The 23,589-nt window shown below is 41.5% G+C and overlaps 3 protein-coding genes across 3 annotated transcripts; 2 read left to right on the plus strand and 1 right to left on the minus strand.

Moving 5' to 3' along the window:
- Positions 1 to 422: 422 nt before the first annotated feature.
- On the minus strand, positions 423 to 8,676 carry LOC311043246 (extracellular calcium-sensing receptor-like; the record flags this gene model as incomplete). The annotated part of the gene is made up of 9 exons (XM_084054422.1): positions 423 to 1,336; positions 1,431 to 1,554; positions 1,644 to 1,871; positions 5,397 to 5,672; positions 5,759 to 5,965; positions 6,059 to 6,328; positions 7,607 to 7,693; positions 8,057 to 8,351; positions 8,492 to 8,676. The coding sequence occupies 9 exons, from the start codon at positions 8,674 to 8,676 to the stop codon at positions 423 to 425; spliced, it is 2,586 nt and encodes an 861-aa protein (XP_083910548.1).
- A 2,093-nt stretch (positions 8,677 to 10,769) lies between these two features.
- Positions 10,770 to 12,044, plus strand: LOC311043628 (acylglycerol kinase, mitochondrial-like; the record flags this gene model as incomplete). Its single annotated transcript, XM_084054935.1, has 1 exon — positions 10,770 to 12,044. One exon carries the CDS (start codon positions 10,770 to 10,772, stop codon positions 12,042 to 12,044), a length of 1,275 nt encoding a protein of 424 aa, XP_083911061.1.
- A 1,314-nt stretch (positions 12,045 to 13,358) lies between these two features.
- Positions 13,359 to 16,683, plus strand: LOC311043247 (uncharacterized protein; the record flags this gene model as incomplete). Its single annotated transcript, XM_084054423.1, has 4 exons — positions 13,359 to 13,681; positions 14,980 to 15,294; positions 15,404 to 15,676; positions 16,371 to 16,683. 4 exons carry the CDS (start codon positions 13,359 to 13,361, stop codon positions 16,681 to 16,683), a joined length of 1,224 nt encoding a protein of 407 aa, XP_083910549.1.
- Positions 16,684 to 23,589: the final 6,906 nt, after the last annotated feature.

A 23,589-nucleotide genomic window follows, 5' to 3' on the forward strand; every position in this document is an offset into this window, starting at 1 on the left:
CCCCTGGTGTGACTATTCTTATGGCAGAAGTTTTCTACGGATCAGAATAGTGGTGTAAGTCCGGATGTTACGTTTGTGACCTCCACCTCCTGTCCACCGCCCGCCCACCCTCTAAGCAATTTGAATAGGATATTTAATTGGGGCCTGTCTATTGGTCAGACAGTCCATAATTCAGAAACTCCAATAGTCTGACAAATATTAGGTTAGTGTGAGGGTAGGTTTCAGAATAAAGAGCCATATCAGTTGAATGCCATGGCACCATATATACTGTACATGTTTGTATCTCTGACTGGATTACTATGTTTGGTTTAATCTGGTAGAAAACGGATTACTGATAATCTTGTTAGTTGTAGATTCAAACATATCAATATACACACATTGTTATAAAATACAGAGCAATTGTTTTGACATTATTTCTGCTTCTATGTCTTGGTGGTGCCTCGACCCATAATGGACTTCTTAGTGTTTCTCTCAGGTTTCAAAAGCATTATATAACACTTTGGTCCAAACAGCGCCACCAAAAGGCCAAAACTAGATGCTAAAATAGCAAATACCTCCACAACATCTGCATATTTGCCTGGAGAGCTGATATATGCTGGGATGAAGGCTATCCACACGGCACAGAAGATCAACATGCTGAAAGTGATTAACTTGGCTTCATTGAAGTTATCTGGAAGATTCCTTGCCATGAATGCTAGGACGAAGCTGAAAAGTGCCAGTAAACCAATATAACCTAATAACACTGCAAAACCTACTGTTGATCCCACATCACACTCATAGACTATCTTATCACTGTGGTATTGTGTGTTTTTATGAGGAGTTGGTGACGCAGAAACAAGCCAAGCTGTGCAGATTATTGCCTGGATGAAAGTAAGAGCCAGAACTGTTCCTCTCTGCTGCATAGCCCCGAACCACTTCATAATGTCTGCACCTCCAGGCTTGGAGGCCTTGAACACAGCCAGCACCACCATAGTCTTTACCAGGATACAGGAAACACACAGCACAAAGCTGATCCCAAACAGTGCATGCCTCAGCTGACAAGTCCACAGTCTGGGACGGCCAATGAACAGAAGTGAGCACAAAAAACATAGTTTGAGTGACAGCAAAAGTTGGAAGCTGAGTTCTGAGTTGTTGGCGCGTACCATGGGTGTGTCTCGATGATAGATGAAGATTCCCATGACAGTGGCACAGATAAGTGTGCCAAGCAATGAGATGGTTGTCAAGGAGATACCCAGGGCCTCATGGTAGGAGAGGAACTCCATGCTCTTAGGGACACACTGGTGACGCTGGGGACTGGACCAAAAGTCCTCTGGACAACTGGTGCACTCTGTAGAGTCTAACAACGAGGGAAAGATTAAAGGGACAGACAAGTATTGTAATATTCTAAAGATAACCTTACACTTGTACATCGCTACAAAGTGTAAACCTACCAGTCTCATTGCTGATCTCTCCCACAGAACAAGCAATGCAGTCAAAGCAGCAGACAGGTTCCCCTTTCCTTCTGGCCACACGGGTTCCAGGGGAACAGCTCTCACTGCACACTGACCGAAGAGGCTACAGAGGAAATGTATCAATGATCAATTTCAGTATAAACTTAATAACACTGACATTATGAGCTTGACATTTTAAAAAGCCAAATTGACCTTTGTGTATTCAAAGTTCCAGAAGATTATGTCTTCATCAAGCATGAGTTCCTCGCCTGCGGAGGCTGACTTCTTGTACACACCTACATTGCGAACCTTTGTGCTTCCATCAGGGAGCCACACCCAATTCATAACGTCAAAGATTGGTGGAGGATCACCATTCTCATCAAATGATACACGATCACCAAATGATGTGGTGAAGTTGGTCGTTTCCAGATAATAAACAAGCTAGAAATAGTGATGAGCAGAATTCTGAGGAGCAAGATACTATACAAACCTACTGTATACAGTACAATTATCACACTGACAGATACTGTGGTTGTCTTAAATACACCCTGGATCCAGTCGGAGGCGTGCGTTCAGTGTTTTTTTCTTTTTTTTTTCTCACTTTGCTTCTCTGTCTGGCTATCATCCTGTTAGAACCGGATTTCCAAACCTCACCAATTACGTAGGCAAATCAGGAAGTTGTAGCGGTTTGCTGGTGTAGTTGCCGGGGTGCCAGTCAGAGTCTTAGTCTGACAAAAATAGTTAAATAATAATACCACCAACAACAACCGTACAAGGGACTGACAAAATATTATATCAACCCCTGAAACAAACAATAAACACACAATACCATAGAAAATCATAAGGAAAATACACACACACAGAGTAACATGTTTGCCAACAGTGTATTAAATTGATTCCCCAAACCCCACAGGGTTCAAATACAATTCCACAGCTCCGAAATGTCAGTCAGAGTGATCAGACAATGTTCAGTCAATACCTCACACACAGGTCAAACGAATGTTCACAGGCAATGCAACACAACTGTACAGATCAAACGAATGGCCCGTTCATTTAAATGTTCACCTCCGCAATAAAACAAACCCAGTTAGTCAAACGACACTGTCGTCAGTCACTCACGGTCAGGACGCTGTGAATCTCCATACTGATCGTTGATGTATGTCTGAAGTTGAGCGTTGACAGCGAATACTGTCAATACTGTTGATTATGAATGCTGTCATAAACCGGCGTTTACCTCCCGTAACGAGGACTGGAACAGATGAGACAAAGCAGCAGCACTCAGACGGGAAAACGACCGCCATCCAATTCCACGATCGCTTCGATTAAACCGCAAAGTGAGCTAAAAGAAACGGACCGTTTTCACGGGCCAGAGGTAGGCTAACTAGCGCAAGCAAATCACAGAACACACCAGCAGTGTTTGACACAAGCCACTAAGTGACTCAAATTTTAAATTGGACTCTGTCCCGCCCTGCCCACGGACCAATCAGAAGCCTGGGTGCCCGTCCCGCCCCTTGGAAATAGCATGATTTCCAGAATGAGAAGCGAAGTGAGAAAAAAAGGAAAAATATAATGGAAAAAATATAATAATAACAAAAATATACAATAATGATAAAATACTGGATGTAAATTAAAGCAGAGTTCGGTTTATAAACACAACCTGTATTTTGTCCCAGCCTTCTATTTCTAGTCAAGTTGTTCTTCCAAGTACGTACATGAATATTGAATTTTTGGGCGCAGACACTCAGATTGCACCATTCATATTTTTGTGATTGCATCAAGAGAAAAAAGGGGATCATTAAGGTTTTCTTTCGTTCTTGTTTTTGTTTTTCAGAATGAAAGCCTTGGCCTTCTGTGTCCCAGCATGAATCTACCTCCCCATACTAATTATCCTTCCCCAAAGGATTCTGAATAATTTTTTTACTGCTCCAAACACTGATAAACATGTACTACCAGGCAATAAGTATTATTATCACAAAAAAAAATACTACTTTTTTTTTGCTGCTACTGTATGTCCTTACTTACGCATTCATTATCATTCTACCTTTGAATCCAACGAGAAACATATGGCTGGCTGGCGCCACAAGTGGCAGCCATGGTTTATGTAAGCTCTGTAACATTGTCACTTTCTTTTTTTATTTATGTATTGTCTCTGCCAGGCCAAAGGCGTGGCCGAGACTATGTTTTGCCCCCTGTCTGTCCGTCCGTGTGTGTGTGTGTGTGTCCGTCCGTCCGTGTGTGTGTCCCTGTGTCGACGTGAAACTGTGCACAACTCCTTGAATGCCAGAGCAGAACCTCTGCTCCACATTTTTCACATCTTCCTGTTATAGCGCCACCAGGAGGCCAATTGTTGCAAAATATTTTTTTTGCATTGCGGTTTGATCATCAAGTAAGTGGTAAGTGGTTATTGGGTGCTTTAAAGTAATACTAGTTAACTTTTTCAACAAAACTAAAGTTAAATTGTATATCTTTTGTGAGTGGCAAATGTTTCAGAACACCCACTCCATTTCACCCCCGAAAGCCTTTTCTATTATAATTTCTATTGAAAAGGTGGCTCGGTGAGCCTTTGCCGCGAAAATGACGTCATCCGGCCGGAAAACGCAAAAGGAAATGCACCGGTTTCCTGTTTGGCCAGAAACTACCGCGCTAATAACAAAAAGGAATCTCACGCTGTTTTTAAAGGACGACTTCACCACTTTTCAACATATCTTCATATAATAGGTCCTCACTAATGCTCATGATAAAATGGTACAATTTTTTTCTAATAAGTCTGTGTCTCAGAGGAGGGCTGTAGACAGTTCAGAAACCCGTCTACCAGTGACATCATCAATGGGGAATCCAAGCTAATAGAAACTGCAGGCTTTGTATTCCTGGAAAGTTGCAATGCAATAATAGATCCCATTGTTCTCGCCTTAATACAAATCTGAATACAAAAATGTTAATCTTTTTGGGGAAAAAAATCCTGCCTAACGATGATGTCACTGGTAGACGGGTTTCTGGGCTGTCCACAGACCAAGTAGAAAAAAATTGTATCATTTTATCATGAGCATTAGTGAGGACCTATTATATGAAGATAAGTTGAAAAGTGGTGAAGTCGTCCTTTAAGAGATTGTAGGATTTGAAGATCGAAAAACAACAGAAAAAGAAAACACAGCTCACGGTAACTAAAGCTCCACTAGCTAAGAGAAACGATCCACAGATCGTATAAAACAATTAAAAGAACGCTTTTTGAAGCGCTTCCGTCTTCCGGTGAAAACAAATGGAATTCTGGGTAACGCAGGAATAAACAAATGGCCTGCAGTGACGGTAATGACCAGCAGAGGCTGCTAAAAATCGTTATTTGTGGACCTGCATTGTACTACTTTAAGTAAAATAAACAAAATGGCATTACATTCGTGCAAGAAAAACACAAAACATTTCTGGCTACACCTTGAATGTAATTACTTTACTTAAAGTAACATACCCAATGACCACGTGTAGTGACTTATAATCACACTATGCCTTGTAACAGTGCATAAAACATTATAGCATTATTATAACGTATTGCAATTATGGTAATTATAGTACACTATGATCCTTGCAAAGAAAAAAATGTCTGCGAGTGTCCAGCCATTATGAAATATTGTAATACTTGACCGTATAAGTCCATATAGAATAAAGCTATACGCATTATGATTATTTATACTACTAATAATAACTAATAATATATATAATTATACTGCTATAGTATTTTTTATAATGCATTGTAGATGTGGGATGCATAGCAAGTGTTACCCTTTGGGTTTTCGTTGACATGTTTTCTTTTCAGTTTTCTCCTTTCTCTGGCTCTCTATTATATTACCAAAAAACAATGAAATTATGCAGTTTATACATAAACATGAATTTCATCCAATTATTTACACCTGTAAACCCATGACAATCAAATTGATTCTTGATTCTCAGCGGGTAAACTGTGAATTAATATCACACCTGCCATGGTGGTATGGTCTGCAAACTGGCACAGCTGTGTCCAATGAAAGGCCCTCTTCCTGGCACACACTGCAACATGTCATGGAGGGCATGGGCCAGAGCGTACACAGCCTTGTACACATTATACTCTAGCCTGAGGTCAGACACATCCAACAGTGTACTTTCTGCTGTTCCTAGGTCCTCCTGTCCTATACACACCCTTCCACCGGCATCCACCCACTCTGATGGAAGGGGTGCAAACTTACACTGAAATGTGTGCTCCCAAAACTGTCTCACCTGAAGAAACACAGCGAAGATTTTAGCATAAATAAAATAACTTGCGGTCATTTAAGAGCAGCTTAAATATTAAACGCAACACTCACTAAGGCATTTTCATGGCTGTTGTCAGGATCATTGTCAGGATGTATTTTCAACAAGAAGTCCTTGAGACCTGGTATCTCTCCACGATGGAGGGCAACACCCAGGGTGCCTCTCAGGTACGGCATGAAGTGAGGAGTCTGGAAATTCGGATCTGTTGTCAAGCACACATCGGATATCCATTGCAGACCTGTCACATTCTGCTTTACCACCTGTTGATTGTGTCGATTATCTTAACACTTCATTTCACTTCAGATTATCTCATGATTATTAATCCCTAAATGAACACGTGTCATCACACAAACCTCCTCCATCAGATTAAACATATGGATCCCATATACAAATGCAATGACCACACGAGCTGTGGATGCCTTCATCACAGTGACAATCCTCTGAAGTTCAGCTGGGTCGTTGTCCCAGGGCAGAGCCTGTGAATATGCCAGGCAACCTAAACCAGACCGGTCCAGCTCAGACTGGAATATTCGAGCAGCATCGTGACCGTAGGCCTCGTCATTAAACAGAACTCCTACCCAAGTCCACTCGAACCGCCTCATAATCTGGAGCATAGCTTGCACCTGATTTAAAAAATAATGAAGGGATAAGTGCTTAGGTTGGATGCACCTTTGATGATGAAGAGGGCCATTATATTTCCACACTCACTCCAGAGGACACATTGCATATTGTTGCTGTCGGGCAGGAATCTCCATATTTTAACTTTTTTTCGTAAATGAATGCCGTACTTCGTCATTCTACTATGTCACACAAAAGTAGCACAAATGGCTACTTTTGATCTACAAGCTCAAAACCCGTCGCATCGCATGTTTGGAATTTGGAACAGCTGAAATCAATATATCAGTATTCCGATATTAACCTGCAGGCCGCATTAAGTGAAGGTGAGGGCCGCATGTGGCCCCCGGGCCGCCAGTTGCCCATGAATGGGCTAGATTATTCATGGTGTTACCATCATGAAGAATTTCATGATAATAATAAGTGAATCTCCTACACAGATTCCACAATGTCTAATCCAGAGGTCTTCAACAGGGGGTCCAGGACCCTTAGGAGGTCCGCAGAGTTACTACAGGGGGGCCGCCCGCCAAATACTTGTGTGCTAGGCCTTACATTAACCACTTGAACCCCAGCATCCCTATTCTGAGGATAACTTTAGCCAAAAATAGCTGATCTACAAGCTCACAACGCCTCGGCTATTTTCGGCAATGAGGTTTGGTGTAGAGGGAAAAAAGAGCAGACCATGTACAGAGTTAAAGGTCAGGTTTACTACGTATTGACGGTTTAAGTGGTTAAATGTATGAAAATACACATTAACATCAATCTAACACTGATGATAGTGCTGTCAAACAAGTCTATGAAACAATTTTATACAATATATATTGGGGGGTCCCTGCTTCATCTCTCTCACACCTAGGGGGTCCTTGGCCTGAAAAACATTGAAGACCTCTGGTCTAATAATTCTCTTTGATGCTCTCAGCAGACCTTCAGCTCCAGCAGTTATACACTTAACCCAGACCTGGAACTGTGTCATTTTTAGATTTGAGCTAAAAATGTTACACTTTGGCTATTCAAAAATAGCAGATATACAAGCTCATAGCGCTTGCAAGCTTGTAGATCTGCTATTTTTGAAAAATTGTGAAAATGTGTGCAAATCTTTGAATATATATATATTTTAAAGCGAACATTTTTAACTAAAATCTTTGCTTCTGGGGGTCCCTGGAACTAAGTATTTTGATGGGGTCGGCGGCCAAATACATATCATTTTGGGGGTCCTTGACATGAAAAAGATTGAGCACCACTGATATAGAAACATACGTTTTTTTCAGAATACTGTAGACATTCACCTGGAAGGCATTGCTTGGGATTGTTCTAAAGAAGGATGGGAACTTATTCCGGTCACTCAGACAGGAGCACATGGCATAATAGCTTACCTGAAAAAGGCACAAGCATCTGTTCAGTTATGTAGACATTTGTTTATGACAATTCACCCTCTTAGCAGAGCATGTGAGCCGTGGGGAAAGGAAGACAAAAAGCTCTGTGTTGGATTTAGCTTCAAACTCACTTTTGTGAGTGTTTGTATCAATCACAGTTATTGATAAGTAAGGTTTAAGGTTACAATGTTATAAATACATTCTGACACCAAAGAGTTTACTTATGATAAAACAACCGCAAATACATTATTATTCATATTTTAGATTTTTAAATTTTCCAAATGACCTAAACCAAACATAATATACATAATAATTATATAATTGGTGATGGTAAAACAGGGTTCAAGCATATAGGAAACTTACCAGGGGCACTCTGTACAAACCTAATACACTGGAGATGGCAATAGAATGTGTGGAGGAAGAATCACCCACAATTCCGAGCACTGGAGGAGAGCCAACACAGCTCTCATCCAAATGAAACTGCTTTTCTCTCCCACTGATCAATGACAATGCTGCACGGAATCCAACTCCAAGCGAGTAACATGTATCATAGAGACTGTATCCCAGAGTCACATTGGGTAGCAGGCTGGGGTTTCTGTTTATCTCACTAATTGCAAAAGCCATGGTCTGGGCCCATCTGAACCCTAGAATGTTAAATCTAACACACCAAATGACACTGTAACCATGTATGTATCGTTGTAAGAATATACAACATCAACTAGGCCTAATCCTATTGTGTTATCTATTAAAACAAGGTCCCCCTGTTCTCTTGCTTGCTATTGTATGTGTGAGACTCACCCATAGCAACTGATCTCCTGTTGCTTGGAGGTGAAAGACAGCTCAGGGAAAACTGAGGAGGAGTGGATGTCAAACAGGCCACCCAGAACAAAGTCTCCAGCTTTGTAGATTCTGTTGAGATTAAACTGTGCCTGTAACTCACAAGAAGAGGAAGGTGAGGAAAGAGACAATGAAGAGAACAACATCATGGTCAAGTACAAGTATGAAAGCAGGTGTATGTCTAGAGAAGCCCTCATGACTGTCCTCCTCTATCTAACACCCCCCTTCTCTAAATCCATTGCCCAGTAGTAGTTTTATACACAGTGTTATGCTAGCCTGATAAACCCTCCCTCCGGAAATCTCATTTGTCATTTATTTCAGGATCGAGTCTGGCATGATCGCCCATTCATTCACTTTGGCTGTGGTTCAGTCGAACTCGCCACCTGATTGGCCAACTTTCGCTGTCAATCACAGAATGATGAGCGACGACGCTGATAGGCTCGTCCATTTAGTGAACGGGCTAGAAATGCCCAGACAAGCCTTCAGGCCAGACTCCTTCCTGAAATCAAATGGAAATTAGATTTTCCGGAGGGAGGGGCTTTACCAGGCTAGTGTTATGCCATCCCCAGTGGTGTAAAGTAACTAAGTACATTTACTCAAGTACTGTACTTAAGTACAATTTTGAGGTACTTTTACTTTACTGGAGTATTTCTAATTTTCAGTACTTTTGCTTCTACTCCACTACATCTCAGAGGCAAATATTATACTTTTACTCCACTACAATTATTTGACTCTACAACTATTTGACTATCATGGCTTAATGTCACTGGAGGCACAGACACGCCTCCAATGTCCGCGGTATTAATTTATAATACTGTACTGTATATTGATGACATGAACGCCACATACAGATGTGCCACTTCAAAACTTCACATGTCCTGCCATCGCCAAGACAGTACATTTTCAGGGGATTCCCAGGGCAATAAGTGGGACAAAGAAGGGCATTTAAAATGCTGAATTATTTTGATGATCACTGCTTTTATGATGCTAATTAATTTGAGCAACTGGTCAAATCACCTTTCGCCTCATAATGAGTCTGACACCTTGTTCAACACACATTCTTTTGTTCTCATGTATATGGATGTCTGTTGAAGGGAAAAACGGGGGTGTGTAGTGACAACTTCTTTTCAGGGGCAAAACAGTGCATTTTAAGGGCAGAAAAGGGAGGAAAAACATGCATTTTCAGGGCACTATCAGGGAAAGAACAGTAACGTGTGAAGTTTTGAAGTGGCACATCTGTACAATAGCCTAATAAGTCTTACCATCTGATGAGGAAACAGTGGATGAAAGCTGTGTCCAGAATAGATCCATTCCCCATTCCGACGTAGGACAGTGATTTAGGCTATTAATACAAAAGACACATTTCCCCTCCTCAGTAATCAATAAGCTCTGGTCATAGCAGCAGTTTCACTTCCAGTATGCCCTGGATTCCAACATTATCTTTTAACCTCCTTAAGGAGGACAGCTCTACTTACAGAGCTGTCCTATAAATGCGTTAAGAAGGATGCGCTAAGAAGGGCACTCAGTTCGTGTAACTTAAGGCAGCCTTCTTCACCCATTAAAACTGGGAAAGCATCTGTGGCAGTTAGGAGGGGGGGGGGGCACAATCATTATAACCAACCAATCATTGTATAAGTATTATAGATATTCAAAAATAGCAGATATACAAGCTCATAGCGTGTCAATTCGCCACGCTATGCGGGTGTGTGTTCAGCCAGTTGTGTATTGAGATGGATGAGGAGGTGTGTTGTGACCTACTGTGTCTCACTTAGTTCTTCCTCTACAGGTTAGACTGTATTATTTTCAATGAAACTGTACCTCTTATTTTGAACAATAATATAACACACATGTAGTATGGTAAATACAAAAAAAAGAAAATAGTCTAATAACTGTGTTGCTTTCATGTTGATCTCTGCTGTCATGGTGATGATGTCATAAATTATTCCCAAATAGGGAAGGGTGGCAGCTTGCACTCATGGGTGTTGTTAGGCTTGGATGGCAACAGTTTGTGTTGTGAATGAGGTAAGAGCATAGCTCTGCCCGGCCTGTATAAGGTGTTAAGCTACTGCAGACTACACTTCTACCCATTGAGACCAAATTTGTCCTGATGAGTGCAGAGAGAAAGAGAACATATTGGAGACAGAGATAGACATTAGCAGCAGCTTTGACGATACACTGCCACTCCTGGAAGGAACGAGTACAAGACAAAAGGAGGATGTGTTTATAAGCATAACACACCATGGCTCGGGTTGTTAAAGTGTTCAGAACTCTACGCAATCACTGGAAGAAATCCACGTTTGCTGTGTGTGTCCTGTCCTACGGTGGACACTGGCTGTATGGAAAACACTCTGACGATATTCTACGAAGAGAGGTATGCCTTGAGGCCAGGGAATTTGGCCGTCAACAGATAATGCCACAGGAGCAGCTGAGGAAAGCCACTGTGATCCTAAATCCTGCAGCCTGCAGTGGGAAAGCCAACGACTTATTTGAAAAAAATGCTGCTCCCATTTTACACCTAGCTGGTGTGGATATAACCGTGGTCAAGACCGACTATGAAGGTCAGGCAAAGAAACTGATTGACCTCATGGAGCAGACAGACATGCTGATAGTTGCTGGGGGCGATGGTACCTTACAGGAAGTCATAACTGGTTTGCTGCGGAGGGCAGATCAAGAGGAATTCAGCCAAATCCCTATTGGGTTCATTCCCCTGGGCTCCAGCAATTATCTGAGTCCGAGCCTTCACCTCCTCAGTGACAACCAGGTCAAACACATCACATCAGCCACCCTGTCCATTCTGAAGGGAGAGACGGTACCCCTCGACGTGTTACAAATCAAAGGGGAGAAAGAGCAGCCGGTGTTTGCGCTGATGGGACTGCGCTGGGGTGCTTTTAGAGATGTAGCTGCCACCATAAGCAAATATTGGTACCTTGGACCATTTAAGACAATGGCAGCACATTGGTTTAGCACGTTGCAAGAGTGGCCTCAGGTACGCGATGTTTCAGTGTCCTACCTGGCTCCCAGCCTTCGGCCCCCTGACCTAGGTCCGCTGGAGAAGTATGTGCGGCCAAATCTGCTTAATCGCATCATCCGCAGGCTTACAAATTACTGGAACCCACCTGTTGAAGAGCCTCCGAAAGAAGAGGAGCCGGAGAGGTGGGAGGAACAGCGTCTGTTCACACACGAGTTGCTGATTAAAACGCACAACAATAACCCAGTGGCGAGGCGGATACATGATTCGTTGATGCTCTGTGCAGAGCCAGACAACTTCACAGTGGGAGAGTTTATCACCATTGGAAAGAAAAAAGAAGAGGATCCATCGTTGTTTTCTAAACACGGCACAAACCTGGAAGTGGGCGCCTGTCAACTCCAGCTGCCACATGACACAGGCGGCTTCTACAACATTGACAATGAAGCGTACGAGGCCATGCCTGTGGAGGTGAGGCTGCTGCCACGGAAACTACGCTTCTTTATCAGTGCTGAGCGCAGAGAGCAGCTCCTCACGCAGGTGCAGTGAAACCAGAACTTCAGAGGAAGCAGTAGTATTTTCCGGTGGTAGGCTGTGTGGTGACCCAAGAAAAAGTGCCTAGAAAATGAATTTCGTGCCCACGTCTGGGCACCACTTTTTCAATGCATTGTTGCATAGACAATACCCTTATGGACTTTAGGTTAAAGGTTCTCCGCACCGTATCCTGCAGTTTTTTGACACAAGCCAGACATGTATATAAAAGTGAATGACAAAACAACGAAAATCTTGAGCTGCTGTTTTTGCTTGTAAATTAATTATATATCCATTTTGCCAACACAGAATCTCATAGTTTCTCATAAATACATATACCTAACATTTGAGACAAGTGTTGGTGCCTTAGTATACTCATATGTGAATTTAGATCATGAAATAATTTAGCAAAATTGTTAAAGAAAACACTTCTACTTAAGTCAGAGGTCTTCAATGTTTTCAGGCCAGGGACCCCCAACATGATGGGGAGATGTAGCAGGGACCCCCTACCTCGTAGGGTAGGGGAGCTACCACATATATTCTGTGTTTTTTATGTATAAACATGAAAAAATGGTTGCCCTACTGTCCCAGGTCTACAAAATATGTAAAAACATACAATGTTATTATGCATTCAATACTAAGCTAATCAAATAATAGTCAGATTCATATATTCATGCAGTCTGTACAAGGTACAGACCGAGTAGGGTGGCCATTCCCCTGCCATTTATAAACATACCTTATAAACTGAGAACCAATGTCAATACTATCAACAGTCTGTCAATTGCATGATAATCATGTATACAAGCTATTCAAATGGACAGAATCATGTTTTATTTTAACATAAATGTGGAAAGAAAGCTGGCCTATTAATGCCACTGTCGTGCATAAACATACCTGTTATGTTGAAAACAATACTGAACTAGAAAAAGTGCTCCTCGGAGCACAAGTCTCCGCCAGCAGACTTGTGTTGGGAATGTTGGGAATGTTCTAATTCTTATGTTCTAATTCTTACAAAAAATAGAACATGTTACTGTGTCATAGTAACATGACACAATGTCTGTATAAGTGTACTATCCGTCCTGTCTGTATAAGTGTCCTATCCGTCCTGTCTGTATAATGCTGCGTTCACACGGGCAGATTAAAAGATACAAAGCTACAAAGATTCACTGCATCTTTGTCGCTGTGTCGCTTTGCAACTTTTTCTCAACACGTCGGTGACGTCATCATGCGCGCATACGCGGTGACGTGTGTCGGAGGCGGAGCGTGCTGTTGGCGCGACTTATAGAGAGAGGCGGAGCGTGCTGTTGGCGCGACTTCTAGAGAAAAACAACAATGGAGATGGAGAATGAAAATCAACTGAGAGCTCTGGTGGAGCTAGGCATTATTTATATGCATTGGAAGAAGTTTCGCAAGACAAGGAAAAGACGTCGCGAGTTCTGGGTCCATCCAATCCTGTACAGACGCCAAAAACACGGCGAATTCCACCATCTCGTACAGGAAATGCGACTGTACGAACCCAGGTTCAAACGCTATTTTAGGCTAAACGTTAGCCAGTTTGATCATGTACTGTCCATGGTAGGGCCCCGAATTGCCAAGGAAGAGACTACAATGCGCGAGGCCATATCTCCAGGCCAACGACTTGCCATTTGCCTTCGGTGAGTTTATTGTTTTTTATTAATTAATCCTACTACTCATTATCTACTTGTCCTGGAACCAAATCTACCACTGTGGCAGCGACGGGTAGCTTCTTGTGTTTGTTTATGCAGCTACTAGTAGTCAGTGGTGTAAACTAAGTACATTTACTCAAGTACTGTACTCAAGTACAATTTTGAGGTATTTCTTTTACTTACCAGGGGTCTTCAACAGGGGCTCCGAGACCCCTAGGGGGTCCTCAGAGTTACTATAGGGGGGCCGCCAAATCTTTGTGTGATAGGATCATGTTTTGTACACTTGAACCCTAGCATCCCTATTCTGAGTGGAACAATAGCCAAAAATAGCAGATCTACAAGCTCACAACGCCTGTGAGCTTGTAGATCGGCTATTTTTGGCGAAGAGGTTTGCTGTAGGGGTGGGGGAGCAGACAAAGTATTGATGGTTCAAGTGGTTAAATGTCTGAAAAGACACATTAATCCTGATCACTGATGACAGTGCTGTCAAAGTCTATGAAACTGTGAAATCTATGAACATTTTTAACCTGCAACACAATTTTATACAATATGATGTAGGGGGTCCTTGGCCTGAAAATGTTGAAGACCCCTGTGAGAGTATTTCCAATTGTTTATACTTTTACTTCTACTCCACTACATTATTTTATACCTACACTATTTGAAAATTGTCGATCTACAAGCTCATTGTGAGCTTGTAGATCGGCTATTTTCAAACATTTTAGTACTTTTACTTTTGATACTTTAAGTACATTTTGCTACCAATACTTGTTTTGTACTTTTACTCAAGTACATTTTGAATTCTGGACTTTTACTTGTAATTATGTTTACCCCCTAAAATGTAGGTGGGTAAAAATAATGTGTTTTTTTTTTTTAAATCACTGGAAATAATGTAAAGTATACATGATTTAAAATGCATGGTACCATTATCAGACCAAAATGTACCCTTCAACAGTTGAAGGGTACATTTTGGTTCTTGTTTATGCCCAAAATAACAGGATATCCACAGTTTGTAGCAATATTAGCCCATACTGGCCATCTTTTTGTATGTATTTGACCCTCATTCATAAAATAAATGCAAATATAGCATAAATTAAAAAATGGTGCCCATAGTTCTCAGATGCCCACTATTCTAGTTACCCAAGTAGTTGTAGTTGATTTTGCTCTCTAGACTAGAGCGTGGGTCTTCAACAGGGGGTCCTCAAAGTTGGATGTTGGATTTCCCATTAAAATGGTATGTTCTCAATTTAATTTCATTGTGTTTTTCTCAAATCTTATTCATATTATAGATTCCTTGCTACGGGTGATTCATATCGGCAGATTGCAGACAACTACCGAGTTGGAATCTCCACCGTGTCTGGCATTATCACTGAGGTGGCAAGGGAAATATGGAACGCCCTGGTAGATGAGTACATGCCTGTACCATCTCAGGAAGACTGGAGGACCATCGCTGCAGGTTTCAGGGACCGGTGGAACTTCCCCAACTGTGTTGGAGCCATTGACGGGAAGCACGTGGTTATTGAGGCCCCCCTCAACTCTGGATCCATGTACTTTAATTACAAGGGAACGTACTCAATTGTTCTCTTAGCAGTTGTGGATGCCAGGTGTGTAATGTAGTTAATGATGTGCACTGTATATGTTGGAGTTCAGTATAAACACCTCAGAATAATACATAACCACTGTCTAATAACTGTCAATTCACCTCTATGCCAGTCGCTGCTTTAGGATCATTGATGTTGGAGCTTACGGGGGAAGCCCGGATGGGGGTACCTTGGCCAACTCTGCCTTCGGCACAGCCCTCAGGAGAGGGACCCTCAACCTCCCAGAGGCCACTCCACTGCCAGGAGGGGAACACAGAGGACCGCAGCCTCCTGTGTCCATTGGAGATAAGGCCTTTCCCCTGTGCACAAACCTGATGCGGCCCTATTCTGGCAGAAACCTCCCCAAACAGGAGAGGATTCACAACTACCGTTTGTCACGTGCCAGGTTTGTTGTGATAATTCAGCACATACTTCTATACATGCCATTTAATTATTTATGATTTATCATCTATTTTCAGCCCTCAATATACTAACTATCTTCTATATATATATATATATATATATATATATATATATATATATATATATATATATATATATATATCCTCCAAACATGTATTTTCACCTACAACACAAAATATCAGAGTATCCACTCCCAGACCATTTCAAACAGTACTTCCAGGCAAATTCCAGTTTTCATTCATATCTAACAGGCAAGCAAACCAACTACATGTCCCACTATGTAAGACCACCTGGGCGCCGTTCTCTATCAAATTAGTAGGCGGCCCAAGAACTGGCCCAAAATGTGTTTTTGTCTTTTCGGCTCATTATGTACTTTTATATCATTGCTCTCGGGCAGAAACAAGCGATCTCCATATTTCTATTTCTTTTCCCCCCAGGAAAGTAGTATATTACGCGTATGATATATTCTGTTGTGCAAATCAAATAAATCAAAATCTACTATCCAGTATGGAATACAGTATGGGTGGCTAGGGTTTCCAAGTTTAAACTACCGTAACTTAGTAATATGCTACGTTCTGTTCATCAGAATAGATAATGTCTGTTTTGAAAGTAGTTTTAAAATGACCACGCTTTATTCTGCATCTAATCTCATCTTGTTTCCTTTTCCCATACATCAGGATGGTGGTGGAAAACTCGTTTGGCATCCTCGCTTCCCAGTGGCGCATGTATAAGCGTGTTGGTGGTATCAGCCCAGAGAACACAGAGGCATGTGTGAAGGCCACGTGCATTCTTCACAACTATCTGCAGAGGACTTCAAGGGATCCACCTGGTCCACATCACCCCGACAGAGAGGATCCTTCAGCAGGGCTCTTTGACGTCCAGAGGATGGGGAGCAATAACGCCTCTCGGAGGGCGATGGACGTGAGGGACACCTTTGCTGCTTACTTTTCAGCAGAGGGAGCAGTGCCCTGGCAAGATGGGGCAATATAAGCCATACCAAACTGAGAACACTGTATATAGTTTCTGTATGTATGTATGTATGTATGTATGTATGTATGTACAGTAGTTTCTATCCTGTTTTTTTTCCAATTTTCAGTACTTTTACTTCTGCTGCACTACATCTCAGATGCAAATATTGTACTTTTACTCCACTGCAATCATTTGAAATGTTTACTCCACTACATCTCAGATGCAAATGTTGTACTTTTACTCCACTGCAATCATTTGAAATGTTTAGTTACTAGTTACTTTGTAGATTTATTATTACAAACCATACAGACAGTAACCACTTCAGTCCTATACATTTGGACAATGCAATTTGCAATTTGGGCAATTTGAAAATAGCCCATCTACAAGCTCACAATGCATCGCCATGCGACGCATTGAGCTTGTAGATCTGCTATTTTCCAAAAGATTTTGATCCATTTTATACATTTGAAAAGTTGTGACATGGGATATTCTGCATAAAGAGTACTTTCTACTTTTGGTACTTTAAGTACATTTTGATACCAATACTTTTGTACTTAAAACAGAGCAGGAAAACCTCCTGCTAGGAAGAAAAGTGGGTCTGCTGGAGGAAGTCCAGTGAAATGGAAGTACTCCACAGTCATGAGTTTCATGGACTCAGTTGTTGAGAGCAGGAAAACGTCCTCAAATATAGGCAGTGAGTGGACAGGAGTTCCAGTTGAGGAACATGAATTTGAGGTTCAAGATCAAGAGGTAATTTAATCAGTCAGGAGCCCCAAGTTGATACACATGACGTGAATTTTGAATTCCGGACTTCAAGTAAATAAATGTTGTACTGTTTCCACCACTGCTCCTCCTCTCCCCTCTTTCATCTGTGATGTGAGAATAAATTAAACTTTTATTCTGATTCATGATCAACGTTGTTTTGCTGCCAACAGTGATGAAACTCCCAGCACCTCCCCATACTCTTCCTCTATAGGATTTAATATTTTTTGGTTAAAACAAAGTATTGTTAAAAGGTTAAAGCTCTATATTGTGATAGTAATCATTGCTATAGTGTGTTCAGTAACAGGGATCTGTTCAGCTCTTGAGTCTCCAGCTCTTTATTGAACAGAAAATACATTTTCATGTGGATCGCCAATTTCACCCAATCAGGAGAGAGTACCCATTTATCAGCTTCTATTTTATAGTGTTCCTATTTCACATGTATGAATTCTCTCACCTGAATCACAACCTGAAAATGCATTCCGTTTACTAAAGCGCTGGAAAGACAGGGAGACCACTGGTACAGAACACTGCTACATTTCAAATAGAAATATTGTACTTTTGACTCGAGAATATTTCTAGGAAGGTAATCTTAGGACCCAAATTTACAGAAATTATGAATGAACCACTTTAGAATATAGTAAAAATAACTGATCTACAAGCTCACAACAAATTGACGCGTTGAGCTTATAGAGCAGCTATTTTCACTTTCATTCCATTTTCTGTATGTATATATACATATACGTACACACACGTGGGAAATGTTCTAAATTTAAGAACAGCAATGCATTGATAAAGAGAAAATGTTCCTGGCAATATTTGTACTTGGATATTCAATCGACTATAATCTTGTCCACCCTTTGCACTGAAAAATGTATATATATTCCTGGATCAATCAATTGTTATTACATCTTCAAGGTAATGAGAACTGTCTTTTATAACTGGATTTATTTATCCCCATGGAGAAATGCTACAACAGCAGTACAAAACAGTATAGTTACAAAAACAAAATATTTATTCCTCTTTGACCTTGTGAGGGAGACAATACAAACACTACACCTGCTCTGAAGGGCATAGGACAGCGCACGTTGTCGCCGTGCAGTGGTACCGCTACAGACAGAGGCATTGACACACACAGACAAACACAGAAAACAAATATGACTGCTTACGATGATTTTCAGACTGATTCTGAAACAAATTCACCTCAGTTATTACTTTTTAAACATATTTCTATTGTACTTGTAACAAACAAAATTCACCTGTATTCTGCTAATGTGAAGACGTGCACTCAGGCTCTTATCAAAAATCAGCTCTGCGTTTCACATATTTAAGGTAAATTGAACAGAATTGAGTGAAAATTTGTCAAATCTAAAGGACACATCACGCAACAGTGACAAGATTTACAAACTGTCTGAGTGGCAGTCATGACTGCATGTGCATCTGGAAAGCACAAACAAATTAGGTAGAGATACAAATGAGATCTAACTGACTTCAACTGTCAGTAAATTAAACTGCCTTGCCTCACAAAAGTCCTGTAGCACTCTTCAGCATAGTCTGTTTTTTTGTGATCATTAACACCGGGCTAACCTGTACCCGTACCAAGACAAAATAATAAATAAAATAAATAATAAAAAAGCATCCATTCTCACTGAAGGTTGAACACATATATTGAAGGAGCAGTTAGCCCAAAACATGACTTATCTTCTATCTATTACACAGCTTGATGAGATGCTGACACCGGTACCCTGCGATAAGGATAAGGATAATTCCTTTTAACAGGTTGTTCATGAAAGTCCTTGCGGTCTTGTTTCCAATGAGAACCTGTGAGCAATTAGGGGTTAAGAGTCTTGCTCAGGGACAAATTTCATTTCATCGACTCATATGCTGGCGTGGCCTGGAATCGAACCTGGGGCAACCAGGGCCTCTGGCTCCCTAGGCGGGCTCACTAACCACTCAGCTATGGCCGCCCCTTTGAAGCTGGACAACACTGCTCAACAGATGACTGTGGAGCTCGTAGAAGCCCTGAAATCAGGGAGATCTTTTTGTTTTTGTTGCATTCCCAAGCCAATAATCTGAGTCTCCTACTGACCGATGACCTGGCCATCAGATTATTGGATCAGGAATGCAACAAAAACTAAAATCTCCATTCATTCAAGGCTTCATGGGGTGTGTAATTGATAGAAAATATTTAATAAGTAACAAGGGGTAACAGAGCACACATGACATAACAGTATTTTCCATTCACTAGATAAGATAGATTAATCATCTTTGTCTGCCTGTTCTGACAAATTGAACTTTCTCTCTGTTATCAGCTACACAACATCATGTGTATCAACTTGGGGCTGCTGACTGATCTAAATGGGGTCATCCCTATGTTCCCCGGGTTCAATGTTCCCCCACTAAGGTTAGGTTTAGGTTTAGGTTCAGGGTTAGGTAGGCAGGGAACATAGAACCAGGGGAACATAGACACGCTCCCATCTAAATTACCACTTGTTCTGGAACCTCACATTCCTGTTCCTCAATGGCTGCAGCTCCTGTCCACTCACTGCTAGTGCCTATATTTGAGGACGTTTTTCTGCTCTCAACAACTGAGTCCATGAAACTCATTACTGTGGAGTACTTCCATTTCACTGGACTTCCTTCAGCAGACCCACTTTTCTTCCTATCTTTGTCATTGTTTTTAGCTCTTCTGTGCTGATCACAGAGGCTTTTCCATTTCCTCCGACAATCCTCCTCTAAAGAGAATTAATAATAGAAAACATGCAATAATAGAAAACATGCATTGTACACTACACGTGTTTGTTTACTTTAGTGCACTCAAGAGAGGATCTCCTCACGTCTGCAACAGTGGTGCAAAATGTACTATTTTTTTGTACTTAAGTAAAAGTATCAATACTGCAATATGGATATACTCCGCTACAATTAAAAGTCCAGAATTCAAAATGTACTTGAGTAAAAGTACCAAAAGTGAAAGTACTCATTATGCAGAAGGTCCCGTTTCACAAGTTTTCAAATGTATACAAATATTTTGAAAATAGCTGATCTACAAGCTCACAATGCGTTGCATGGCGACGCATTGTGAGCTTGTAGATCTGCTATTTTCAAATGGCCGAAATGTATATAGGGCTGATGTGGTTAGTATGTTTTGTAATAATAATCTAAATCTACAAAGTAACTATACTAGTTGTCAAATAATTGTAGTGGAGTAAAAGTACATTTGTCTCTGATAAGGATAATTCCTTTTAACAGGTCGTTCATGAAAGTCCTTGTGGTCTTGTTTCCAATGAGAACCTGTGAGCAATTAGGGGTTAAGAGTCTTGCTCAGGGACAAATTTCATTTCATCGACGCATATGCTGGGATGGCCTGGAATCGAACCTGGGGCAACCAGGGCCTCTGGTTCCCTAGGCGTGCTCACTAACCACCCAGCTATGGCCGCCCCATGATGAAGTGGAGTAGAAGTAAAAAATACTGAAAATTGGAAGTATAGTAAAGTAAAAGTACCTAAAAAAGTACGGTACTTAAAATGAGTAAATGTTACTTTACACCACTGCCCAGTAAGTACAAGCAGAGGTGAGGAGAGCCTCGCTTGTTTTTAACTTAACCATAACTACAATAAACAATGATTATATTACTCAATACCTGTCTTTCAACGTGCAAATGCTGTCAATTTTGTCACCAAAAAGTTGTGTGTTAAAAAGTCGAGTGAGTTTGCTAGAAGCTAACGCTAGCATAGCATAGCTTCCCAAAATAAGCAGACACAGAGCAGCCATTGTGAGTTTAAAATGTCCATACCTGGTATTCCTGTAATTTCCTGTATGTTCCTCCACGCATCATCCTTTTTGTCTCTTTTTCTGTACAAGTACAGCTTTTTATTCCAGATTACTGGATATTGGCTGACGGCGAAGATTATATCGTCCTCCAGTCCCATTCTGTTTGCACACACTTCTGGTTCTGGCTTGAAAAAAGCGGGGGGGTGAAAAAAAAACAAAAAAACAACGTATTTGATTGGTTCTCGCTTCACTGCGTCATCGGAGCCATAGCTGTAGCTTGTATCTTTGTATCTGGAAGTTGGACCCAGCTCAACTTGAATTTGTAGCTTTGTATCTTTGTCGCTAGAGCTACAGGGGTGCATTTCTCCTTTCCGACATGTCGCCTTTCCGACGTTGACGAACCCTATACCTAACCCTAACCCTAACCCTAACCGCACGCGGAAGCCACTAGTCGGAGTGGTGAGATGTCGGAATGGAGAGTGAGCTACAAACGTCGGATGTGTCTTTGTCTCTTCATGTCGCTGGTTTCCATTGGAAATGAATGGTAGAGTGTATCTTTTAATCTGCCCGTGTGAACGCACCATAAGTGTCCTATCCGTCCTGTCTTTTCCTGTCTTTTCCTTGTGGTGTCAGCTGCTCGTCTTCGTTCTTTGTCATTTTCAGATGCGAGTGTTCTTCGTCTTTGTTTCTTAGCTTGGTCCTTCTCCTGTTGGCGTTGCGCCTTTGGTTCTTCATCGGTTTGCAGATAATGATTAGCTTCTTCAGTTTGCATAATAAGAGTTAGTTGCACTGTGTCATTTTTCAGATCACAGTATTTCACCGTATTGTCACGTGTCACGTGAGGCTTGACCAATGTTAGCTTGGCCGAGGGGGGGGGGGGGGGGGGGGGGGGGGGGAAAGTGAAAACAAAGTCTCCTGAGACAACTAGAAAAAGTGCTCCTCGGAGCCAGGTCAGGAACAGTAGGTTAGTGTGGGCCAGCAATGTTCGGAATTCGCCAATCAGGCTGGAATGTGAATAACACATGACCAAAAGAGATCATGTGTACCAATTTGCGTGATGTTTGGACAACATTAGTAAGAGTAATATAAAAATCGGCCTCCTGGTGGCGCTATAATAGGGCAATGTTCAAAGGGTGGCAATATTTCCTCAACGTAGTGCAAATGTGTGTGCAAAACGGGCCAATGTCAATCTCAGCTAATCAGGATGGAATATAAAAAATCTAACAGATCTGTCTTGATCACATGACCGATTTGCATGAAATTTTGATACAATCTGAAGGAGTAATATAAAAAAAAAGGTTTTATATAAGTCGGCCTCCTGGTGGCGCTATAAAAGGCAGATGTGAAAAATGCAGGGCAAAGGTTTTTTTTTTGGCCTCTAGGGAGTGCCCATACAAAGTTTTACACAGATCGGTGCAGTTATAGGTAAAAACGCGAATTGGCCTGTTATAGCGCCACCATGAGGCTGATCCTCGGCCTAGTGGGAATGTACGTGCAAAATTTCACGGAAATTGCACGCTGTGTTCATGATTTCAGGCATTTTCTTCAAAACGGAGCACTATTGTAAACTTTGGAAGCCAATCAGATGGAATATGAAAAATCTGAAATACGATTTTCGTTTAATCACTATAGAGATACCGTGTACCGATTTGCGTGACGTTGGGACAAAATCTGTAGAAGTACTGTCAAAAAATGTGTTTTGCAAAAAGTTGCCTCCTGGTGGCACAATAACAGGCCCATGTGAAAGATGTGGGGTAGAGGTTCTGCTCTGGCATCCAGGGAGTGTGTGTGCACAGTGTCGCTGCGATCAAGCCAATGGTGCCGGAGATTAGCTGTTCACAGACGGACGGACACACGGACGGGTGGACGGACAGGGTGCAAAACACACACACACACACACACACACACACACACACACACACACACACACACACACACACACACACACACACACACACACACACACTAATGTACAGACTACAATCTGCAATAATCAGTAAGACCTTCCCAGGCTCCATGTCAACATGTCAACCACAACCTCTGCTCCTTTGTCCAGAACACCAGACCTACAGTATACGCTTAAAATGATAATAACAAGTAAGACGCGCGAACGCAGCTTGAAAATAACAATAAGAAGAATAGAAAGGAATGAGCAATTGTAGAGAAGTGGGTGGTACAGTGAAATTAAAACTGTCCTCAAACTAAGGCGTTTTCAACTTGCCATCCGGCCTGAAATATGCATAAATGACATGGAATTCTTAGATATCCCAATAGATGAAGTCATGTAGATGCTTTTAGATGTGTTATTTTTGACTGTAGCTGCTACATTTATTGTAATTAGTCACCCAGGGGCAGGCGGATTTCAGCCACACTCTGAGATCTGTCAGCAGCCAA

Source organism: Gymnoscopelus microlampas (genome assembly GCF_963454915.1).
Source record: "Gymnoscopelus microlampas genome assembly, chromosome: 4".
Lineage (NCBI taxonomy): Eukaryota > Metazoa > Chordata > Actinopteri > Myctophiformes > Myctophidae > Gymnoscopelus > Gymnoscopelus microlampas.